General features: G+C 31.8%; 1 protein-coding gene and 2 long non-coding RNA genes across 5 annotated transcripts; 2 read left to right on the top strand and 1 right to left on the bottom strand.

The window, feature by feature from the left end:
* Positions 1-3,482: 3,482 nt before the first annotated feature.
* Positions 3,483-6,925, top strand: LOC123922033. The gene is made up of 5 exons (XM_045974778.1): positions 3,483-3,560; positions 3,697-4,037; positions 4,117-4,249; positions 5,018-5,397; positions 5,477-6,925. Exons 2-5 carry the CDS (start codon positions 3,852-3,854, stop codon positions 6,701-6,703), a joined length of 1,926 nt encoding a protein of 641 aa, XP_045830734.1. The 5' UTR covers positions 3,483-3,560; positions 3,697-3,851; the 3' UTR covers positions 6,704-6,925.
* A 3,939-nt stretch (positions 6,926-10,864) lies between these two features.
* LOC123902543 lies at positions 10,865-13,396 on the bottom strand. Of its 3 annotated transcripts, none has more exons than XR_006807648.1 (5): positions 12,818-13,396; positions 12,656-12,722; positions 12,482-12,572; positions 12,223-12,441; positions 10,865-11,125 (listed from the first exon to the last, which is right to left on the bottom strand). It is a non-coding gene; the product is annotated as an uncharacterized LOC123902543 (long non-coding RNA). The 3 variants fall into 3 exon arrangements; XR_006807647.1 differs by having other exon boundaries at positions 12,223-12,412; positions 12,818-13,346; XR_006807649.1 differs by lacking the exon at positions 12,656-12,722 and having other exon boundaries at positions 12,223-12,412; positions 12,818-13,322.
* A 3,639-nt stretch (positions 13,397-17,035) lies between these two features.
* LOC123902544 lies at positions 17,036-18,808 on the top strand. Its single transcript, XR_006807650.1, has 3 exons — positions 17,036-17,123; positions 17,915-17,978; positions 18,651-18,808. It is a non-coding gene; the product is annotated as an uncharacterized LOC123902544 (long non-coding RNA).
* Positions 18,809-22,399: the final 3,591 nt, after the last annotated feature.

The following is a 22,399-nucleotide window of genomic DNA, read 5'->3' as shown; positions in this document are numbered from 1 at the left end:
TAATCCAAGTGGGAGATTGTTGAATATTTTGGATCTACTTTAATTATTTATTTAAAATATAATTAAAAGTGTATAATATCAAATACAATTACTTGTCATGTTTAATATAAGGCTTAATGTGAACGGGCCGTGATGGGTTGGGCCGTTCTTTCTAGTCAGCCTATTGAGAGGTCCCTGCCTCCACTGATGAGTATATATTCTAGCCATCCCATTAAGCTAGACACACTGAAACACAACACGCACAAGGATTCATCAGTGAGAGGTAGAAGCACCGTCTCAACTCTCTCACTCTCTCAGATTCAATTAACATGAGGATTGATCTGCTGCCATTCCAGGTACACCGTTCCCATATATTCTCTAATATGATAATATGCTATAACTTGTATCTATTGATCTAAGGTTATTATATGTAAATTCTTTCAATTGGTATCAGAGCTTTTTTTTTCTTACACCAAGGAAAGGATGATCATGTTAAGCAATGTCATACCGATAGGGTATGTCCATTACGTCACACAATACATAGTGAGTATTCTCCCACTTGATAGAGAATGATAGTTGAATTAAAAGTTTGAAAATATTTTAAATAAATATTCAACTATTTCTCTATCACATGAAGATCGTGTTGAGTGACGTCACACCGATAGAGTTATGTCCGCCACTTAACAAAATCTAGGGATAGATGGCAATCCAATTTTTTATTTTATTTATTTTTTTTTATTTTAAATAAAGTTTAAATAATTCATTGATTAAAATTAGGATAATATTGGATTGCAAAATTAAGATAGTAGCTACATGCGCTATAATATATTTAGTGAAATTTCTTACTTATTGTAATATCATTCAAGGGTATTAAGGATAGTAAGTAAGAACTATAACATTTCAATGTACGGTTTTTATGTCACAACATTTTAATAGTGACAGAGTATTTGAAATATAAGTATATAAAATTAAAGTACATTGAGTAATAACGAATATTATATTAACAACAACACACCGATAGGGTATAATTGTTGTCAGTATACTTTGCATAATTGTATCCACGATAGGTGAGATTACAATTATACAAATCATTAATGTTTATGCTTAAAAAGAATATGATAAAATAATATCATGCATAAACAATCTATTTAATTTACTCAATTTTAGTCATATTCAAGTAATAGAAAAGATGCTTAAAAGTATTTTAAATTAGCACATCATAAATATGACTTTAGAATTTATATACGAAAGAATATGATAGCAAGAGTTATTAGTTAAAATAAAAGTGTGTAAAATAGTTTTGTATTTTATCCAGAATAGAACTCTTAGAATAAAGTTTTAAATACTCCCACTATAACTTAAATATAAATTGAAAATGGAGTATTATAGTAAGAAAACAATATATATATACAATCATTATAGAGTTCTATTTAGAATTTTCTGGAAAAGAATTCCACTTTTATATTTATATAATTGCACAACAAGAGAAGAAGAAATAAATTTCTTCATATATGCAATAACAAGTAATGGGTCACAAGAGGTTAAAGAATTTGATAAAACTGTGACTAACCTCATAAAGTGTGACATTCATCCTTGTCTTTAGAGTCATTGACTTTTGATGATTTGGCGAGAATACCATTTGATAACATCATCTCAGAATATCCATGCATAAAGAATAAGCCATTAAAACATATATGAGACTCTAATTATAAATCAATGTGATTTATATAAATATTTCGTTACAAGGATGATAATAGTTTTAAAATAGCCTCAATTTCAATAAACTTGTTTTGATGATATTTAAGTGATAAACAACAATGAGGCGTATACATTTTAATTCATACTTAGAATTTTAGCATAAAAAATGCAAGATTGCATCATTGAATAAAATAAAATATATAGTTTAATACTAACTTGATCCAAATATTTAATTGCGACAAGACACTTAATTAACATAATTATAAAGTTTATAATATTTGTTAGAAAGTTAAGAACAAGTGTCTAAATTTATATTTGTCGCAAAAGAATTGTTCAACTTTAAATATTTGGATCGTTATGCTAAAATAATATGAATTGAAGAATTTAACTAATAGAGTAAATACACAATTGTCCATAATAGAATTCTCAAAATAATTTTATTTTAAATACTCCCAAAATAGTTTTTAATTTTAAATGGACTTAATTAACAAGAAATAAGATATTAAAGTGTTCTAAATTTCAAAATTATTTTGGACAATAGTTTATTTCATACATATAATTGCACATTTTAAATTTTCACAAAGGAGTATATAAGTGTGCTCCCAGTAATCAACGTAGAGTAAGCATTGTTATAATTTGGCTTAGGGCTTGTTTGGATTAACTTAGGGCTCGTTTGGATTAGCTTATTTTTGAGCTTATGTAATTTTTATTATTATTATTAGAGTTTAATTGATATGCACCGACAATGTAAAATAGTTTTACACCATCGTCCAATAAACAACCATCATTTTGCCATGTCATATCAAGAAAGTGGGGTGAAATGGGGTGATGTGGCGGAAAACATGGTTGGTATTGGTTGATAGTGTAAAATTATTTTTCACCGTCGGTGCATATCAATTAAATCCTTATTATTATAAGTTTGTCAAGACAATTTATGATCAAATAGCTTATTAAAATACAATTTTCACTAGTGTGAACTTATAAAATAACATAAAACATAGTTTATATTGCATAAGCTGTTTACATAAGCTCAAAAATAACCTAATCCAAACGGGCCCTTAATTGATCTTATCTACTTATGTAGTCACTTGTGAGGCCATTTAAGAGAGTTTATGGAAACAACTTATACTTTATATTTATTTAAAAAAAAAAAAATTGGGGAAGTAGAAAATTTGTATTAATCAGAGACATTAATGATCATCGTACAATTGTTCCCAAGAGGAATTGAGTTAGGTACCTTTGAGATTATAAGGCTAAACTCTAACCACTAAACTAACATCTCAAGTGTAACTTCTAATTTATATGAAAACAGTTTGACTATAGAGAAATAGTTTATACATAAGTACTTATATGATAATTGTTTATCATATAAGTAATTAAGTTGTTTTTTATCCAAACAAAACTTTAACCTTGTAAACAGACCCTTATGTTATGTTATAGTATAAAATTCTTTGGTGTGATTCCTGATATAATTGATTCTTGAGGCTTGTTATATGCTCTAACCTTGAAGAAGTTGAGCCCCTCATTGGCAAGGCAACTATTTTTTTATCTATGTATTGTGTAAAAGTAATTTGATGTTACATATACATACTATATCTTCTACCTTTTAGTTAAACTTAAAAGACTAAATAGACAAATTAATGAGATGTAGCATGGAAACGTTTAACTCTCTGGAGATTACTTCTATAATATCTGCAACATATTGTGTGTGTGAAATATTGTACATTGTATATTCTTTGTTAAGTTGGAATTTTTGTATGGTCAGGTTGGCTGAAAGGATGCATTGAGGACAAGCTTTCATTCTAGTTTGTTTGACATTTGTATCAGCAATGGATCAATTTTTGCAAGGTTAGATTTTGATGTACAAGTGGTCTTACAATGTGGTACTCATATTATATCTGGCGTGTTTCCTTTGGATGATTTTTCCTGATGTGTGTGTTTCTCTGGGTATAAGTGGACGTAGATTAGGGCAAGATCTTCATGCTTTCTACTTTATATACTAATTTATTTGAGTTACAGGTAACGAAATCGAAGATGATTTTTCTGTTAATTTGGACAACTCGAGGGCTAATTGGACTCCATCTCAAGACCAATATTTTCTCGAACTTTTGCTGTCCCATGTTCATAAAGGCAACAAAACTGGAAAAACGTTTACTAGATTAGCCTGGGCAGATATGACGGAACAATTTAACAACAAATTTGGGTTCAAGTATGATCTAGAAGTGTTGAAGAACCGTTACAAACGATTCAAGAAGCAATACTATGAGATAAAAGCGATGGTTAGTCAAAATGGATTCCAATGGGATGGGACACTAAACATGATCACAGCAAATGATAAAACATGGGACGAGTATATTAAGGTGCTACACACTGTTGTTAAGTATTTCAAAAGCACTAATGAACCTTTATAATACTATTAAAATGTTTTTGTGCGTGCAGGCCCACCCGGATGCCCATGTTTTCAGAAAAAAAGTTGCTCCATGTTATAATGATTTATGCATAATTTATGGCCATGCAGTTGCTGATGGGAGATACAGCCTTTCATGTTTTGACGCTGGTTTTGAATATGAAGGTAAAAACAAATGAATTGTTCATTAAATATTGAGTCTGTTTGTTTCGGCTTTAAAAAAATGGATTTTTTCTTTGGATATGATTCCTCGGGGCACTCTTTAAGCCCATAAATAGTAAACTTTTTATAGAATTTTTATCGGAATGCGTAAAGTCAACGCATTGGAAATTGTAGTGTTTAACTTTTTGAATAAAAAGTTTCTTTAAATAGAATGCTTAAAGAGTGCCCCGGGGGCACTCGTTAGCAAGACCCTTTTTTAAAATAGATTTTCTAAAACCATTTTTCAAAATATTACAAGTTTTTTTATATTCGTTTTTTCTAAATCCAAACACTAATTTTGACATCATATAAAATAAACACACATTATTGAAGATCAAAACATAGTTAAAATCACAATTTTTTGAAAAAGTTGTATTTCAAAAATGATTTTTATGAAAATCTATTTGAAATAGCTTCAAAATTAAGTAATTTTTCGAAATTTTGATATCTAAAAAAAGTTTCAATGAAATGATCAAATACCTAAAATAACATTTTAAGAATAACTGTTCAAACCAAATTTTCATTTGAAGCTTTTAAAAAAAAAATTCTTTGTAATTTTTTTTTACTCAAAATTATGTAACACTACAAGAATCTATTTTGAAAATATCTATAACAAACAGGCCCATTATTATATAGAGTGAAATTCCTTGCTATCTTTCTTGGCCAAATTCGTACATATACTGTAGGCATCTTTCATAATGTTTTGTTTGAATGATTTTAACTTTGACTCAGAAAATGCTTTGAAAGAACTGGATGACCATACTAGCACCAGTAAAGGAATGGACAAACAGACTACCCCTACTCCCAGTCAAAGTAAAATCGACTGGTCTCCAATGATGGACCGGGTTTTTGTTGAACTTATGCTGGACCAGGTGCGTAAAGGGAACAAGGCTGGCCGTACGTTCACGAGGCAATCATGGGGAGACATGGCAGAGTCATTTAACGATAGATTTGGATGTCATTATGGTAAGGTTGTGTTGAAAAACCGTTTCACTGTCCTGAGGAGGCATTACGACTCTATAAATGTCCTCCTTGGCAAAGAAGGTTTCAGTTGGGATAAGAGGGAACACAAGGTTGTGGCTGACGACAAAGTTTGGCAAAAATGCATCAGGGTATGAAGTGTTCTCGGCTGTTTTTGCTTCATTTTGGTTATTTCTATTTTCTAATTCAGTCTCCTACTCATAATTGCAGGAAAATCACAAGTTCCGACTGTACAGAATTAAAAGCATGCCTTTTTATTCCGGCATGTGCATTGTATGTCGCGACGAAGCTACTGCGGGTTGCAAGCCGAATCTTGAAAGCAAATCTTTTGATGGCAAGAACTCTGTCCCAGACCCTAATGCATCATTGCATATAGGTGGTGAAAATAATTTTACCGAAGATGCTCAGCCTCTCTCTATCCCCAATTCAGCATTGCATGTAGGTGGCGAAAATGCCTTTACTAAAGACACTAACCCTAATGCAGCATTACATATTGATGGTGAAAATAATTTTACAAGAGATATTCAGCCTCTCCCTAACCCTAACGCAGCTTTCAATCTACGTGGTGAAAATAGTTTTACCAGGTATAATCAGCCTCTCCCTAACCCTAATGCAGCTTTGAATCTAGGTGGTGAAAATAGTTTTACCAGATATACTCAGCCTCTCAATGCAGATTTCCATCTAGGTGGTGAAAGTAATTTTACCAGAGATACTCAGTCTGTCAACACAATATTTGATATAGGCGGTGAAAATACTTTTACCAGAAATACCATTATTCAGCCTGTCCCAAACGCAGCATTGCACATAGGCAGTGAAAATAATTTTACCAGAGATACCATTATTCAGCCTCTACATAATGCTGCATTGAATCTAGGTGGTGAAAATAATTTTACCAGAGATACTATTACTCAGCCTCTCCAGAATGCTGCATTGTTTATAGGCGGTGAAAATAATTTTACCGAAGGAGCTCGGCCTCTCCCTAGTGCAGATAATGAAGGCGGTGAAAAGAACTCTACCAGAGGTGAAGGTGGTGAAAGAAACTCTACTAGAAAAATTCAGCCTCTGAAAAAAGCAGATAAGGAACCATTGCTTCCATGTGTTGGAAAAAATGTTTCTGGTCAGAAAAAAAGACATCAAACCAAATTGCCTCCAACTTTGAATGAGCCTAAGAAGGCAAGAAACAACTACAATGAAGGCATGTCAGTTGCCTTAAAAAATATGGCAGTTGCAGTTACATCGTTAACGAAGAAAACAAAGAAAGAAGATAATTTTTCTGTAGGTAATGTTATGACCGTGCTTCAGGCTATACCGGACTTGGATGACGATCTGATATTAGACGCAATTGATTTTTTGGAAGACGAAAAAAGAGCTAGGATGTTTTTGGCGTTTCCTGCTAATTTGAGAAAGAAATGGTTATTGAAAACGCTTCGTTCATAATGATTGATCAATCGTCTCCTTCTTTGTTCATCTTAGTCACTAGTCAAGTTTGTTAACTTCTGTTAAACTGGGCTCTGTTAGACTTTTTTTTGAAGAAGGGCTCTGTTAGACTTGTTTTTTGTTTATTTGGTATTAACCCTCTGTTCTCAGGAAAAGAAGATTTTGATACTTTAGAGTTCGGTTGCAGTTTGTCATCGTGAGTTTGGAGTATAAAACATTAAAGCCATGTTTAACAAAATCAAAAGCGATTTGAAGTGTTTTGAAACATTTTCTTTTCAAATCAATAAATTATAATTTTTATGAATCATAAAAACTATTTGTGGACTATTATTTGAAGTGTTTTGAAACATTTTCCTTTTAAATCAATAAATTATAAATTTTATGAATAAAAAAATTATTTGTGGACCATTATATTTTAGAGAAAATTATTTCTAACTAGAACTTTGACCCATGCGGTGCATGAGTCTAATTAGATGTAATATGTAACAATAAAAAATAAAATACAAAAATTCTAAGAGCATTTTCAATAAGAGTAGTATAGGGAATTTCATGGACTAATTATTCTATATTTATTTATGTGCTTATTTTATATTTTATATATTTTTTAAATAATTTTGGAACCCCATCGTTTTGTTTACTTATTAAAAAAAATTGCTTATAACTAAAGGTTAAAAAATTGATGATAATTAAAGGTTAAAAAAAAATTAAAGACATAATCAAGAACATAAACTTACGTAGACATCCATAAATAAATAAAAATTGTGATTAATTTCGCCGTTCAAATTTATTGAAAACAGGGTTAACATATTAGGATTCCTAAATTCTTTCATAATTGAAGCACATGTTTTAGCGGTTGAAAGGTTTTATTGTAAGTAAGGGATGCAGGTTCGATGACAAATCTGTATATTTTTAATATAAAGCTGCAATAAAAATAAAGAGAAAATGAGAGGGGGAAAAATTGGTTTAGGGTTAGCTTATGTTAGCAAGCTTATAATATAAGAGATTATCGGTTTTTTATTGTTTAAATTGTGCAATGAAAATTGATGGTGCTTAATTGTCGTATGAAATCTTTCCTATGAAAGTTGATGGAGCTTAACACTTTGTGGACATAATTTAAATCACAATTGGTCTGCTAGTGCATATTATATCAATTGATCATCGGTTAATATTAAATATGCAATATTAAAAACAAAATAATGAATGTGATTAGTGACATGACTATGGTTGTGTTTGGTTGTATTGCAAAAAAAATTGATTTAGCATAATTGAGTTTGATAATAACTTTCCAAATTACACGTGATAATAACTTTCCAAATCCCACATGATAATTATTCTCTAAATTTATGATCCGGTGGAAAAAAAATCATTGATCAGGAAAGACATACAAATATTTCGTGATGAATAATATAGAGTCAACAATAATTTTGATATGATATACTTTTAAAATTGATGGTGCTTATCAATTATTGCACATAATTTTAATCACAATCGGTATACTTGTCATAATGGTTGGAAATATTGTCTTGCATTGAAGGGGTGTGAGTTTGAATCCTAGTAAAGACAAAATTGTATTATTTTTTAATAAAAATTGCAAGATAAAATGGAGGGAAAACAGGGAAAACAAATTAGGGTTTAGAGTTTGCTTGTGTATACAAACTTATAATATAAAAGATTATTTACAATTTTTCATACATGATATTCAATATTCACTATTTCATTAATAAAAATAAAAAAATATTTTTTTTTAGTTATTATAAAAGACAAATGTACCAAATGGATAGTTCCAAGGATTGAAAATGATTTAGTTACACCGCCTTTGGATTGAAAATGATTCCTCTTCGCTTCTTCTTGCTTTTGACAATCCGAATATTTTCAAGGAAAAACCTGTTAACAAGACCTCTTAAAATATCTCATGAGTGGGGAAAATATAAGCAATTGTGTAGGGTGAAATGTTTCGTAACATGTTGTGGACAGTGACTCACATGTCACGTCAGCATGTCTTGTCACATATGTTGCCATGCTGACGTGGTGGCAGGGACCTATAGGGGAGTTCGAGAGTCATATCTTCGGTTGCTACTATTAATTTTTCGGTTCTTTGGAATTTTTGTGAAGTTTTAACATTGAGTAAAAATATGAGGCTTCTCGGTGGTGCTTCGAGTGCAGACGTTGAACAAAGAAGATTGTTTTCTGAATGAGTTTTGAGTGTTGGTGATGGAGAAATTGGAGATGACAACGACGATGATTTAGAACTTGACATTCCATCAGATTTATTGATTCCAAATTCAGGTGATCCTCTTGCTTCTATCGTTGAAAGCACCCATCCCCAACTTTTACAAAACATGAACGATATAACGTATTTCCAAAATAGATTTATACTAGCTCCTAAAAATTCAATAGTCGACACAATAAATGATTGCATGTTGGATTTAATTTCTGATGAAGAAAAAACATATTTGAGTTATGATACTCCACTAACAGAAAATGTAGACGGTCAAACAGTGGATGATGTTCATACTCCCGAATTTTTGAACACGATTTCTACGTCGGGACTTCTAAATCACAAGTTGAGACTTAAAGTTGGAGTTCCAGTTATGCTATTAAGGAATTTGAATAAAAAATTAGGATTATGCAATGGAACAAGGCTTATTATTACGATATTGAGAAAACGTGCTCTTGAAGGAAAAATTATTTTAGGAAGTAATAGTGGTGATCAGGTTTTCATACCTAGATTTTCTCTAACACCATGTTACGTGAGAATTCCTTTAAAATTTCAACGGAAACAATTTCCTATAATGATTTCTTTTGCAATGACTATTAATAAGAGTCAGAGACAATCTTTAAAGCATGTTGGGATATATCTTTCGTCGTCAGTGTTTTCACATGGTCAGTTGTATGTTGCAATTTCAAGAGTTACTTCTAGAAAATGATTAAAAATATTGATCATCGATGACGACGGTGAAAATACGACTAAGACTTCGAATGTGGTCTATAAGGAAGTCTTCCGTAATATAACATAATTTTCTTTGTATGAATATTTATCCAAAATTATTGTTGAACTATCGTTTAATGTTACTCAACTTTTTTCATATACCTTTCAAGAGTTACAGCTAAGTTTATATACACAAGCAAACCTTAAACCTAATTTGTTTTCCCTCCACTTTTATCCAACAATTTTTATTAAAAATAATAGAATTTTATCTTTACTAGGATTCGAACCCGCACTCCTTCAATGCAAGAAAATATTTTCAACCACTATGGCAAATATACCAATTTTGATTAAAATTATGTGCAATAATTGATAAGCACCATTGATTTTCATAGGAAAGATTTCATACAACAATTAAACAATTATTGCACATTTTAAACAACAATTTCATACATTTTAAACAATTAAAGATTTCATACAACAATTAAGCACCATTGACTTTGCACAGTTTAAACAATTAAAAACCAATAATTAGTAATCTAGCAAATCCTCAAATCATACATTTTCTTAGTGTTTTATTTTTCGAAAAAATTTACATTTCTTTATCTTAAAACGACGATGATTTAGAACCTGACATTTCATAGATTTATTGATTCCAAATTCGGGCGATCCATTTGCTTCTATCGTTGAAAGCACATATCCCCAACTTTTACACATGAAAGATATAACGTGTTTTCAAAATAGAGCTATATTAGCTCCTACACATTCAATAGTCGACACAATAAATAATTATATGTTGGACTTAATTCCTGGTGAAGAAAAAACATATTTGAGTTATGATACTCTACTCGCACAGAATGTAGATGGTTAAACAGTGGATATGTTCATACTCCAGAATTTTTTAACACGATTTCTACCTCGGGACTCCAAAACCACAAGTTGAGACTTAAAGTTTGAGTTCATGTTATGCTATTAAGGAATTTGAATTAAAAATTAGGATTATGCAATGGAACAAGACTTATTATTACAAGATTGAGAAAACGTGCTCTTGAAGGAAAAATTATTTCAGGAAGTAATATTGGAGATTAGGTTTTCATACATAGATTTTCTCTGACATCATCTGATGTAAGAATTCTTTTTAAATTTCAACGGAGACAATTTCTATAACACCCCAACTAATTTATCTAGAATATTAGCCGAGACATAAATAAAAGGATCGAGATACGTTAAAATTACTGAATTAAACTCGTTGTATATACCCATAAAACATAAAAGCCTTGTCATTATACAAGTATTGACTAAACTGAATGATAACATTCCTGTCATAATGTAACTTAAAACTTACATCAGAGCCATAAATAACCAATCAATACAAATATACTATGACGCTAACTTATACAACAGCTTAATAGAATATTCAGATAAACAATGACAATAACATCCAATGCCACTTCACTTCGTCCGGTCCATAGCTCTCTGCTCATCAACCTGTTTATCTGTATCAAAAGGGAGTGGGGTGAGACAGTCACTTCGTCTCAATGGGTTTCTCACTACCCATCTAGGTGCAACTATCCCTTACGAACCATTTTTGGAATCGATCGTTAGTTCATTACATTCATAAGAATGGCTTAAACATAATAATAATTTTCTTAATAGAAACTAAAGATGTAACACACAATAGTTATCTTAATTCATTTTATAGGAAGCTTCCGAGGTGAGTATATCTCGAAAGGTCCACTAAGGATGCACTCCTCTTAGGATGTTCTCCACTTAGGATGTTCTCCACTACCCGTTGTGACATAGCTATGCCACGTTGGTCTTACTCACATTAATTACTTAACTTAAAGGATTTCCACTAATATACATAAGTCCTTTATAGCTTAAAGCTATACTGAACTGTGATTTGGGATTAATCACTAACTTGATCAACTATTCTTATTCTTAATGTTCTTAACTTAGCAACCCATCCCGGGGGAACTAATAGCTTATGCTCTCATGCGTTGATACACGTTAACACACATTTAGACAATTTAGGATTTACTTATATTGTGCTAAGCACTTGGAGTTCATGGTTAGATTAACAGTTACAAAGTTTAGTCAACTCCAAATGATCACCACAATATAAACCAAAATAGAATATGATGTTAATGTGTCTAATCTATGGGTAAATTTGCACAAGTCATGAGCCTCTAAGTTATCATTATTTCACCCTAAACATTGATGTTGAAATGGTGTGTGAACATATTTAATAATCAAGAACCATTACCGTACGAGTTGGAAGTCATCCGGCCTTAAAACAGCAGAATTTTCCCATTTTACACAAAGTCAAGACAATTTGTGTAAAATGGGATTTATCATGAAAATCAAGTTCATAAATCCATCCTTAACAAGGCCCATTGACTCCTAAGTTATACCACATGAATCTATGATTAATTAAACACATTCAAAACACAATTGAGCATGGGGGAAAAGGTAATATACTCAAGCATTTCAATTTATAACAATTCTAACTATGTCATCAATGTTACTAACTTTGCAATTAAATAAATTACTACTCTTGGAACTTCTGCCAAGACTACTTAAAGAAACCCACCTGAGATTCCAGCGTCACCGAGCTGCTCCGTACGCTCTCAAGTATCCGTTCGTGTAGTTGTGCGCGTAAAACTCGCAGTCCAAAACCAGAAATTGACATCATCAGAACCTCAACTTCAGAAGCGTGTCCCGACTTCAATATTGGTCAAAATTATACGAGATTGACGCCCAAACGACGGGAATTTCGTCGGCTTTCCAGACATGTAAATACCGTTCAAAACTGAGTTACGGTTTATACGAAATTAAGCAGAATTTCTTACCTTCCAACAAATCTTTTACTTCCAACTCCTGAGCTTAATGCTTCCATCAGCACCCAAGTCGTCTTAATCCTTCCAAACCTTAACTTAGTTGCTGCAATTACTTTCAAAGGTTCAGATTAAACCTCCATTTACAATCCTTAATTCATGAATAAAGAAGAGAATGCTGATTCTTACCCAATACTTGCAAACTCAAACCCAAGACGAAATTAATAAATGCAAGCTTCAAGAGTAAAGGAAAACTCTGAAATTAGGAGATAAAGCTTCACTTTAGAAAGGGATTCTAGGGTTCATTTGCAAAGGAACAAAAGTAAGGAAGACCCAAAATTTCATGCTTACCTTAGCTTTCTATTGATTGAAAATGGTGGATTCAAGCCTTAATTCACGCATGCATGCTTCATTTGGAAGAGAATTAACTTGTCCCACTTAAATGGTGTTTTTGACCTTGACAGAGGATGAAGAAAGAATCCGGGCTGAAACTTGTGTCCACCATGTTCCAACGGTGATGGGTTGAGAGAAAATGTGCATGCAAGACAGATGAGAAATTGAAGGATTTAGGAGAAATTGAAAAATGGAGTTTTTGTGGTGATGGAGGGAGTGGTTCGGTTCTGGACAGATGAGAAGGAAGGAGTCTTGTGATTTTCTGCAACTTTGTTCCCTTTAACTACTCATCAATATTAAATGGTTAAAAAGTCTACATTGCCCCTCTTATTTCTACAACTCAAAATTGTATCCTTCAATAGTGGTAAATCCTTAATTAATCAGTAAAACCTCTCAATTGGCTTCTCTAATTAACAGTAGTTATTATTAATCAGAGTTGGGTTGTTACAATTTCCTTTAATGATTTCTTTTGCGATTACTATTAATAAGAGCTAGAGACAATTTTTAAAGCATGTTGAGATATATCTTCCGTCGCCAGTGTTTTCACATGGTCAGTTGTATGTTACGATTTCAAGAGTTACTTCTAGAGAAGGATTAAAAATATTGATCATCGACGATGACAACGAAGATACGACTAAGACTTCGAATGTGGTCTGTAAGGAAATCTTCCGTAATATACCTTCCTTTGTATGAATATTTATCCAAAATTATTATTGAACTATCGTTTAATTAATGTTACTAAAAATTTTTCATATACCTTATATTATTACAATTATTATATCGTAATTTATAATTACATATCTTACCGCTAATTAGACTCGTGCACCGCATGGATGTTCTAAGTCACTAGAACATCACGTCCATGATCAATACGCCACTCGGCCAATAAACTTATGTGCTTAGGTCATCACATGATTTTCTGTATCATGTATGTTTTCCCCTAAAATCAAATCACAATTATTCAGTGAAACAATCGAATAATATTATCTGGTTCAATAATATTTTATTTTTTGAGATTTATTTTTACCATCCTACCTCATTTCTCGTGCACCTTACGAACTTATCAAAATACCCTTGTTTGTTACTTAGATATTGGACACCCCAAAAAACATCTTACGTTTATAACGTCCGCTACTTAAGTAACGAACAACAATTTACAAAAATTTCTTATTTTTATTTGAGGAATGATAATATAGGAAAGGTATAGGGCGCGCGAGAAACTACTAGGGTGACAAAAGAAAATCTCTTATATTTTACCGTAAATAAAATAAAATTATTGGACCATAGTTTACGAAATTTACCTTAGGGCCCGTGGTTCGAATTTTTCTCTTCCCACCCCTTGTGTTTCTTTTCTACCCTCCATTTTTTCCATTTTTGCCCTTGTATAAAAACTTCGGAACACATTTTAAAAAGTTTTCCAAAGTTTTTTTAGTTCAAATTCGGAAAAAAAACTGAAATATTTATCCAATGACAAAAATGGAAACCCATGGGGTAGAAAAGAAACACGCAAGGTGTCGGAAGTAAAACATTCCCGGTGTTTAAACGAAAGCCCAAGCCCATTTTATGAAATGTGATGTAACACGTGACTTCAAGATGTTTTCTCTCCCGACCCCCCTCATTTCTTCTATACCCCCAAAAATCCAATTTTGCCTCTTGCGGTTTGAAACATTTTTGCCAAAAAACTTCGGTTTATATTCACCGAAGCCAAATATTAGACCATTTCGGTAACTGCGAACCGAACATTAGCGTTTTCGGTACACAGAAAACGAACGTCAGCTTGTTCGGTACCTACGAACCGAAATGTCATAGATTTCGGTACGTTGGTCGCTGAAGTTAGGCCATTTTCGGTAGCAGTTTACCGAAATAATTGTTTCGGTACATGCGAACCGAAATGTCCCAGATTTCGGTAAGTGGTTACCGAAATTTATCAGCATGTCATATTATTTCGGTTCGTATAAACCGCAGTACCCCAAGGACAAAAACGGAAATTCAGGTGTTAGAAAAGAATTGAGGGGGTTGGGAGAGAAAACATATGACTTCAATTCACCATGTAACAATTTCTCGATTAAAAAACTAAAACCCAAACGCGGCATGGTTTCTTCTGCAACTGCAATCACTTCACGCATTTGACCCCTTTTCACCAAAACCCTAACAATTTCCGCAAGAAAATCGAACCTTACCGGAATGGAAAACCAGACTCGAGTTCGGTGCCCGGAGAATGAAGAACTTGCTTCGTTCATGAAGAACAAGTGGAAAGAAATGGCTTCGCAACCTAAAGGTCTTTCCGATAACATCGAAATGGCACTTTCTAAAGCTCATTTCAATGTTTGTAACTCTAAAAATCCAATTCGAACTATCAAAGATTTCTCTACTGTTAAGTATGTTTCAAATTTCTCTACTTTTTGTCACTATACATGTACCTTTGTGATAAATATTATAACTAAATGTACATTAATTAATATTATTATGAAAATTTTAAGTTTATAGTTAAATTTAGGTTCTTTCACTATATGTTATTAGAATATTAGTATAGAGTTGGTTTCATGGTTTTTTCACACTCTGTATAGGTAGAAATGTATTATAGATTAGGTTTAAATATAGTTTTAGTTATGCAAATATGAAGTTTTTTTGTTTGGATTCAGTCCTGCAAATTCAAAAACGATTGCTTTTAGTCTTGACGTTATAGTGACTCGATATAATCATGACACTAGTCCAATAAGGTGATTTTAGGACTAAAAGTAACTGTTTTTGAATTTGCGGACTGAATCCAAACAAAAAACTTACAAGGACTAGAACAAAAACCGTTATAGTTGCAGGGTAGGGACTAATATCATATTTAAACCTATAGATTATTATAAATGTAGTTGTAAATTTTAGTGGTACGAATTTGAATATTTTGTTGTGATATATTGGGTTTGTTGTGACTTGAATTTAGAGTACCAAAGCTCTATTTTCTTTTAAATTTAGAGTACCAAACTAAGTGAAAAGGGTTTTGGGTGCTTAGTGATTGGCTGTGTCTTGCGTGTGCTGTTGTTGATGTGTTTGTAAAGTGATAATGGTAATAGATGAAGTAAGATTATTTAATTTGATTGATGTCTCAATTTTAGTGTGGTGTATTGGATTGAGATTTCATGAGACAATTTTGACAAATTTTTTTTTTGATGATTTTATGAGATTTTGTTGGACTATATTGATTCTGTGAGGTTTTAAAAACTTTTTTACAATCAAGAATTTTAACACATGATTTGAATGAATTTTGAGAGATTTTTTTTAAAAGACTTTTTACAATCAAGATTTCATAATTTTTTTTTTGCTAAAGAGATTTCATAATACTTTATATATTAGGAAACTTTTGTATATTTGGAAAATTTTAAATGAATCAATAAATCTTTTTAGTTTTTTTTTAAAAAAAGAATCAATAAATAATCAATAGACTTTTGAATATCAATAAAAATTTTAAAAGTAGTAAGAAATCTCAATTGAATACCAACTGATTAGATTGAAATTTCAAGAGATTATTTTGAAAAAAAATAAATAACTTTAGATTGTATTAATTTTACAAGATTTAAAGATATTTTTTGCAAAAATCTACTTACAATAAAGATTTGATAAAAAAATACATCTTCACTCAAAATATTATATAAACTCAAGATTGTATCTATAATATGTAATAAGCCAGACATATTTCCCTTTCTCTCTCCTCTCCACATTCAACCTCATTCCTCACATTTAATGTTGGCCTCTTTCTCTTTCTCTTTCTTCACAAATGCTGGCCTCTCAGCAACTCTACTCTCTCCTTATTAAAAGTCCAATCTTCATTTAACCATTAATGTCATTATTTCATTTGCTCCTTATTAAAAGTCCAGTCTTTTCTCCCTTATTCTCGGTGCAAAATTTAATGCTAAAATAAAAGTCCTTTACTTTGAATTTGTTCTTTCAATTTGACTCAAGAAGTTTACAAAAACCCTAGCCGTCTCACTCCTCACAGTGGTGTCGTTATCATCCTTTCTCAAATCACCTCCCTCTCGCCATCCTTCGTCTTACACTATCTTCATCCCCAAATAATCGTATACTTCACATTGCAACGCCACATTACGCCTCTTTGCTCGACCACACCACCTCTCTCTCTCTGCTCGGCCGTATCAAATCAAAATCGTCGGAAAAGTCAGTCTCTGCCACCACCACAAAAAATTTCTCTATCTCCTTCTCCCTTTTCTCTATCAAAATCGCCGGAAAAGTCAGTCTTCGCCACCACCACAGAAAGGTACAATTTTTTTAAATCTATAATTTTTCTAGGTTTTAGTTTTCTGGAAAATTTTGATTTGGGAAATTTTGATTTGTTTATTTGATTGATTGATCGTATAAATACAGATACTCAATCCTTCTTATTGTGTTTTCATGTTGAGTTAGAAATTTTATATCATGGAGTATTTATTGATCCCAAATTACCAGCATGATCTCTTTACATGTCTTCTTTAGTTTTCTCAACTAAAATTACCGATTGCTAGATTGGATTGTCATCATGGTTTTAAATTGTGGTTTTTAGCTACGGTTATGCTGCAAACCTTTAGTTTGCAGCTGCAATTATGGCTGCAACTTAAAACCATGATTGTTAATTGTTTTGTTGATGAATTTTGTTAAATGAATGTGTTCGGGTATGGCGCCAGAAAGTAGGAGGGCGGTTTATCGTGACACTGCGAAAACCTTAGCTTCATTACATTCTGCTAATGTGGATTCCGTTGGTTTGGGAAATTTCGGACGACATAATGATTATTGCAAAAGACAAGGAATAGTGAAAGTGCATTCATGAAAAACATAACAGAAGAATACTTTTGGTGTGAGTGTTATATAATTGGAATTCTCCATTGTTAATGGCTTTCATTTTGCTATTGCGATTACTATTTGATTTTGTGTTGATGAAGTGTGAAATCATATGATTCCTGCCTTTCTTTTTTTCTATTCTTTTGTGTGTTTGATTTCTCCAATAGTTTTTATTCCTTCTACTGCAATGTTTTTTTATTGTTGCTACTGTAATTTTGATTTTGCCTTTCACAGAAATTGAGTTATAAAAGCTAGCATCTGGAGTTTACCCTTACTATGAAGGAAAAGAGTATAATTGGTATGTTTGCATCATACTCTTTTGTTCAAGTTTCCTACATTGCAACACACATAGTGAATGCATTAATGAATACTTTAAAAAATTGCAACTTTCAATAGTGCAATAACTGTATGTGCACTAAGAGATTACTCGCGCAATGGGCTGCTCACCGGTGATGCTCTAACATCAACGGCCAATAAGTTGTTTTGCAGCAAGGATCGAGAACTTGCCATTGCTTCCTTTTTCGAAAACTCTTTTCCAAAATGACGATCACACATTGTGTTTGAATTTTTGTTCTTTGCTTCTCCTGTACCTATTGTTATTGAGAGATAGCTTAATAATATTTGCCTATTCAAAAAAAAAAAAACATTGTGTTTGAATGATGCTTTTTTTTCCTTATCCGCTTCACTCTTTTTGTTCGTCAATAACGACTCATCTCCCTTTGACCACTGTTCATCCCTGCAAATCGAAGGAGGAGGATTATTTCTGCCGTTTAATTTAATGGGTATATATAGCCTTTCCGTTATGTTAACTGCTTAATGAAGGACTCCTTTGATTTTATTATATTTTTTGATATTTTTTATCACATTCACTGCTTGATAAATGACTCCTTTGATTTATTTATTTTTTAATTTTTTCTTTCATTTTTCTTATGCTTAAATGTGACTCCATGCTCAAAAATCGATCATGCAGGTTTATACAGGAATGTAATTAAATTGAACACTTTTGTAGCACAAACAAAAGCTTAAATGTGACACCATTTTTCTTGGTGCAATTTCACATCAAACACTTTTGTAGCACAAGCAAAAGCTAAATATAATACAAAACAAGGTGTAGTCATGGCTAAAAAAAGGTATATACTAGATCTAATTTTTTTATTCCATTTTCACATGCTTGCTATACAACATTGTCTTTTCTATTTTGATTATTTATGCCAAGTAAAGATTATTGGTTTATAATGCTTTTATATGATAGACTTTTGTGCCTTGCCATTTATAAGGCTTTTTTTTTAAGCAAAAGAAGTTGGTAGCAGCAAGCTAACCAACCCAAAATATATAGATAATAAGAAAAAGAGAACAACAAAACAAGATAGACGGGACAAAAACTAAAACTCCACCAAACACAATATCTAAACTATGGTAGCATATGAAATGATTCCCAATATGTTTGCTGCTTAGTTTGTGGCAAGGAAAAACTCAAAACTATGGTAGCATGACTAACTAGAACTTTTTTGGTAATTTGCTCTTTTACTTTTCAGATATTAGTTGCTCAATTTTGTAAAGCCTAATCAAGAGTTTGGGTAGAGCTTAAGTTAAGGCTATATTAATCTCACAACAGTTTTGTTTTTTAAAGATTTGATATGCCATGACAAGACATGGGTTGCTATGGTGTCATGGAACATGTCTAAAGACATCTAATTAACTTTGAATATGTGTGTAATCTTTTATCACTATTATTTATTGTTTTTTTTTCATCACATATTATTCATTTCTCCTTATTTTTGGAACCATTTGTTAGTTTGAGTATGGTTCTTAATTTCTTAATTTGTTTGTGTTCTATCGGATCTTGACATGATTTAATTGTTTTGTTTGGAACTTAAATTTCAGTGTATCCAAATGTAAAGTTAAGACATGAACTTAACATGATTGTTTTGTGTTGTTCTGCAGCTACTACTTATTGTGCATATTGGAAGGATAATTCTCTGTGCCATAACTTAGATGTAAGTTAAAACAAGTTTTGATTGTTTTTTCTAGAGGTATACTTGCTTAGCTTATTATGATTTGGAGTTAAACCATTGTGTTATTAGTAGATTTCTAATTTTCAATGGAATTGATCTATTGTTTGAGTGAGTAGTATTCCTTAATATAGTGGTTCAGTTTTTTGAGTCAGAATTTGAGACAAACAAATCAAAGTAGTAAACCAGTGTTTGCTGATACTACAATTAGTTACAGTCTTTGAAACTTAGATGGTGTGATAGAGTTGCTGATGTTGGACTTCGAGTGATCAGTTTAGCATAAGAATATGTTAGTTCTGAGAGATTACCAAATAACATAAAAATGCCAGAAAATTGTATTTACACATTCAATGGTCAATGAAGATGTTTAGCATGTTATCTTTGAAGAGAAAAAAAAAACAAGTGAGAAGACACTTTTTAAAGGTCGCTTTTTAATGAGATGCCTATATGAAAGAGGAATATGAATTTTGGATAATCTTGCAGATGATGGTGTGAATTGGTAAGGCAAACATGAGCCCCTGCCTGAGGTCTCTCGGACTATACTTCTGCACAAACATTGTAGACAAGGAAATAATTGTTTTTTATTGTTTAATTGGTAATAATTGTTACTTTTCAAAAAAAAAAAAAATTGTTTTAGGTTCTTTTTTGTGTTGGATGAACAATTGATACTGAAACAGGTAGAGCTTTTTAAGAATAATATTGTTTGTGCATATTTTCTTAATTATTTTTGTTCTTTAGTGTATTAACGACACATATTTGAGCTGCAAACTTCTCTATCATTATAGTCCCATAAGATTTTAATCATAACTTGAAAGGCAACAAACCAGATGTTAGAGGAAGCTTCTGCTATGTTGTTTGTTATATGATAACATATGTTTATTGAGCTTATTCATTTGCAATACATATGTTTATTGAGTTCGTTCATTATGAGTGTATTTTCATTGCATTTGGTCTTATGATCGTGTTGCCTGATGTTGGGCTATTAATTAATTACCATCATAATTTTCATTTTCATGTTTATACAATTGCAATTCTAGGTTCTATAAATACCTTAAATTTTCATTTTCAGATTTTACTGTTATTGTTTCTCAAGTTCAATGCAAAGGGCTTGCCGATGTTATTTTCAAATACATTCAAGAAGCCTGATGAGGAACTCATTTTCGGTCTAGCATTGTTTTTATGTGTTGGTATGTGTATAAAATGTTTTTTTGAACGTGTGTAAAAAATGTTAGTGGTATTATTAAGTTGTTGATTGATTTCACTAGGTTTATCCTATGTGCAGTTGTTTTTCCTATTGAAGTATATAAGTGATAATATATGAGAACTACATATTGGAATATTTCAACATATATTATTATTTATTTATAATAAAATAGCTCATGTCTCAATTTATTTTTTGAATAAGTCGCATGTCTCACTTCAATCGAATAATATACTAGATTTTAATCACTTGGTTTGAGACAACAATAACCACCCAGATACAAAGTAGCAATTTAGAGAGTTTATGTTTTTTAACCATGTCAAAAAGTTGTTATTAAAATTAAACTTAATTTAAATGTATATTTCATCTCTATATTTTCATTAAAGTAAAATTTACGTTCTCCGTTCTAAAACTGATATTTTGGTCTCGAATTAAATTTTGAGTTATTATTTATTTATATGCATTTTAATTTGTATGCAAATTAAAAACTGACATTTTTAAAGACAAAATTATTCAGTGTGACTTATTAAGCATTTTTTATTTGATAAATAAGAAAAATTTAATATTAAAATGTTTATTTTTGTAGTCACATTTTTACCCGTGCTTGGCACGGGTCCGGACACTAGTTAATGTTATAACACACAACAACCTGCCTGATACCCTTCCAGTCCGCGTCTTCGATCTGTTATATATAAACTCTGCCGCCAACATAATGGTGGAAACAACCGCCGTTAAGAGACCCCGTCATTCACTTCACACGCCACAGCCGCCGACCTATCTTCCTTACGATGTCGTAGTAGAAGAAATCTTGTGTCGACTCCCTGTCAAGCTCCTTCGACAATTATGCTGCGTATGTAAGTCATGGAATACTCTGATCTCAAAGGATCTCAAATTCACCAAAAAACATCTTCGCATGTCAACCAAAAACCGCTACCTCATAACAACCCGCTGGCGCGGCTCGAAAGAGTTAACTATAAACTCTTATCCACTCGATTCCATTCCATTCCACTCTATCTTAACCTCTAATGGCACACAACTCGATTACCCTCACATTAGTCAACGTTATCTGCGACATGGTCTCGTTGATTCTTGCGACGGTCTCCTTTGTTTCCTCATCAATGACCATCTTGTTAATATCTATAACCCTTGCCTCAGAAAAGTGAAGGAATTACCCTATCTTGATTTTCCACATTTTTTAACATATTCACTACAAGAAAATAAGTACTTTGCGACGGTTAAAATTGCAGTTTGCAACGGTTGAAACTGTTGCAATTGTACATTTGCGACGGTTGGCAAACCGTTGCTGATTTGTGTGTCGCAAGAGAACTTTGCGACAGTTTTGAAAACCGTTGTTACTACAATTTTAAACCGTCGCTATGTTTTTCCCCACATAAAACTAAATTTAATAGCAAATGTTGCAACGGTTACAAAACCGTCGCAAACTTCTTTTTTTTAAAAAAAAAATATTAATTTAAAACATTCTTTATTGATTTTGATACCAATATC

Source organism: Trifolium pratense, linkage group LG1 (genome assembly GCF_020283565.1).
Source record: "Trifolium pratense cultivar HEN17-A07 linkage group LG1, ARS_RC_1.1, whole genome shotgun sequence".
NCBI classification, from domain to species: domain Eukaryota; kingdom Viridiplantae; phylum Streptophyta; class Magnoliopsida; order Fabales; family Fabaceae; genus Trifolium; species Trifolium pratense.
Note: the sequence above shows the minus strand (reverse complement) of the source record. Positions and strands in the feature narration are given on the sequence as shown.

Coding starts and splice junctions, on each gene's coding strand:
- LOC123922033 (XM_045974778.1), top strand. CDS start 3,852: ATGACGGAACAATTTAACAACAAATTTGGGTTCAAGTATGATCTAGAA. Junction 4,038..4,116: donor CATGGGACGAGTATATTAAG/GTGCTACACACT, acceptor TTGTGCGTGCAG/GCCCACCCGGATGCCCATGT. Junction 4,250..5,017: donor CGCTGGTTTTGAATATGAAG/GTAAAAACAAAT, acceptor ACTTTGACTCAG/AAAATGCTTTGAAAGAACTG.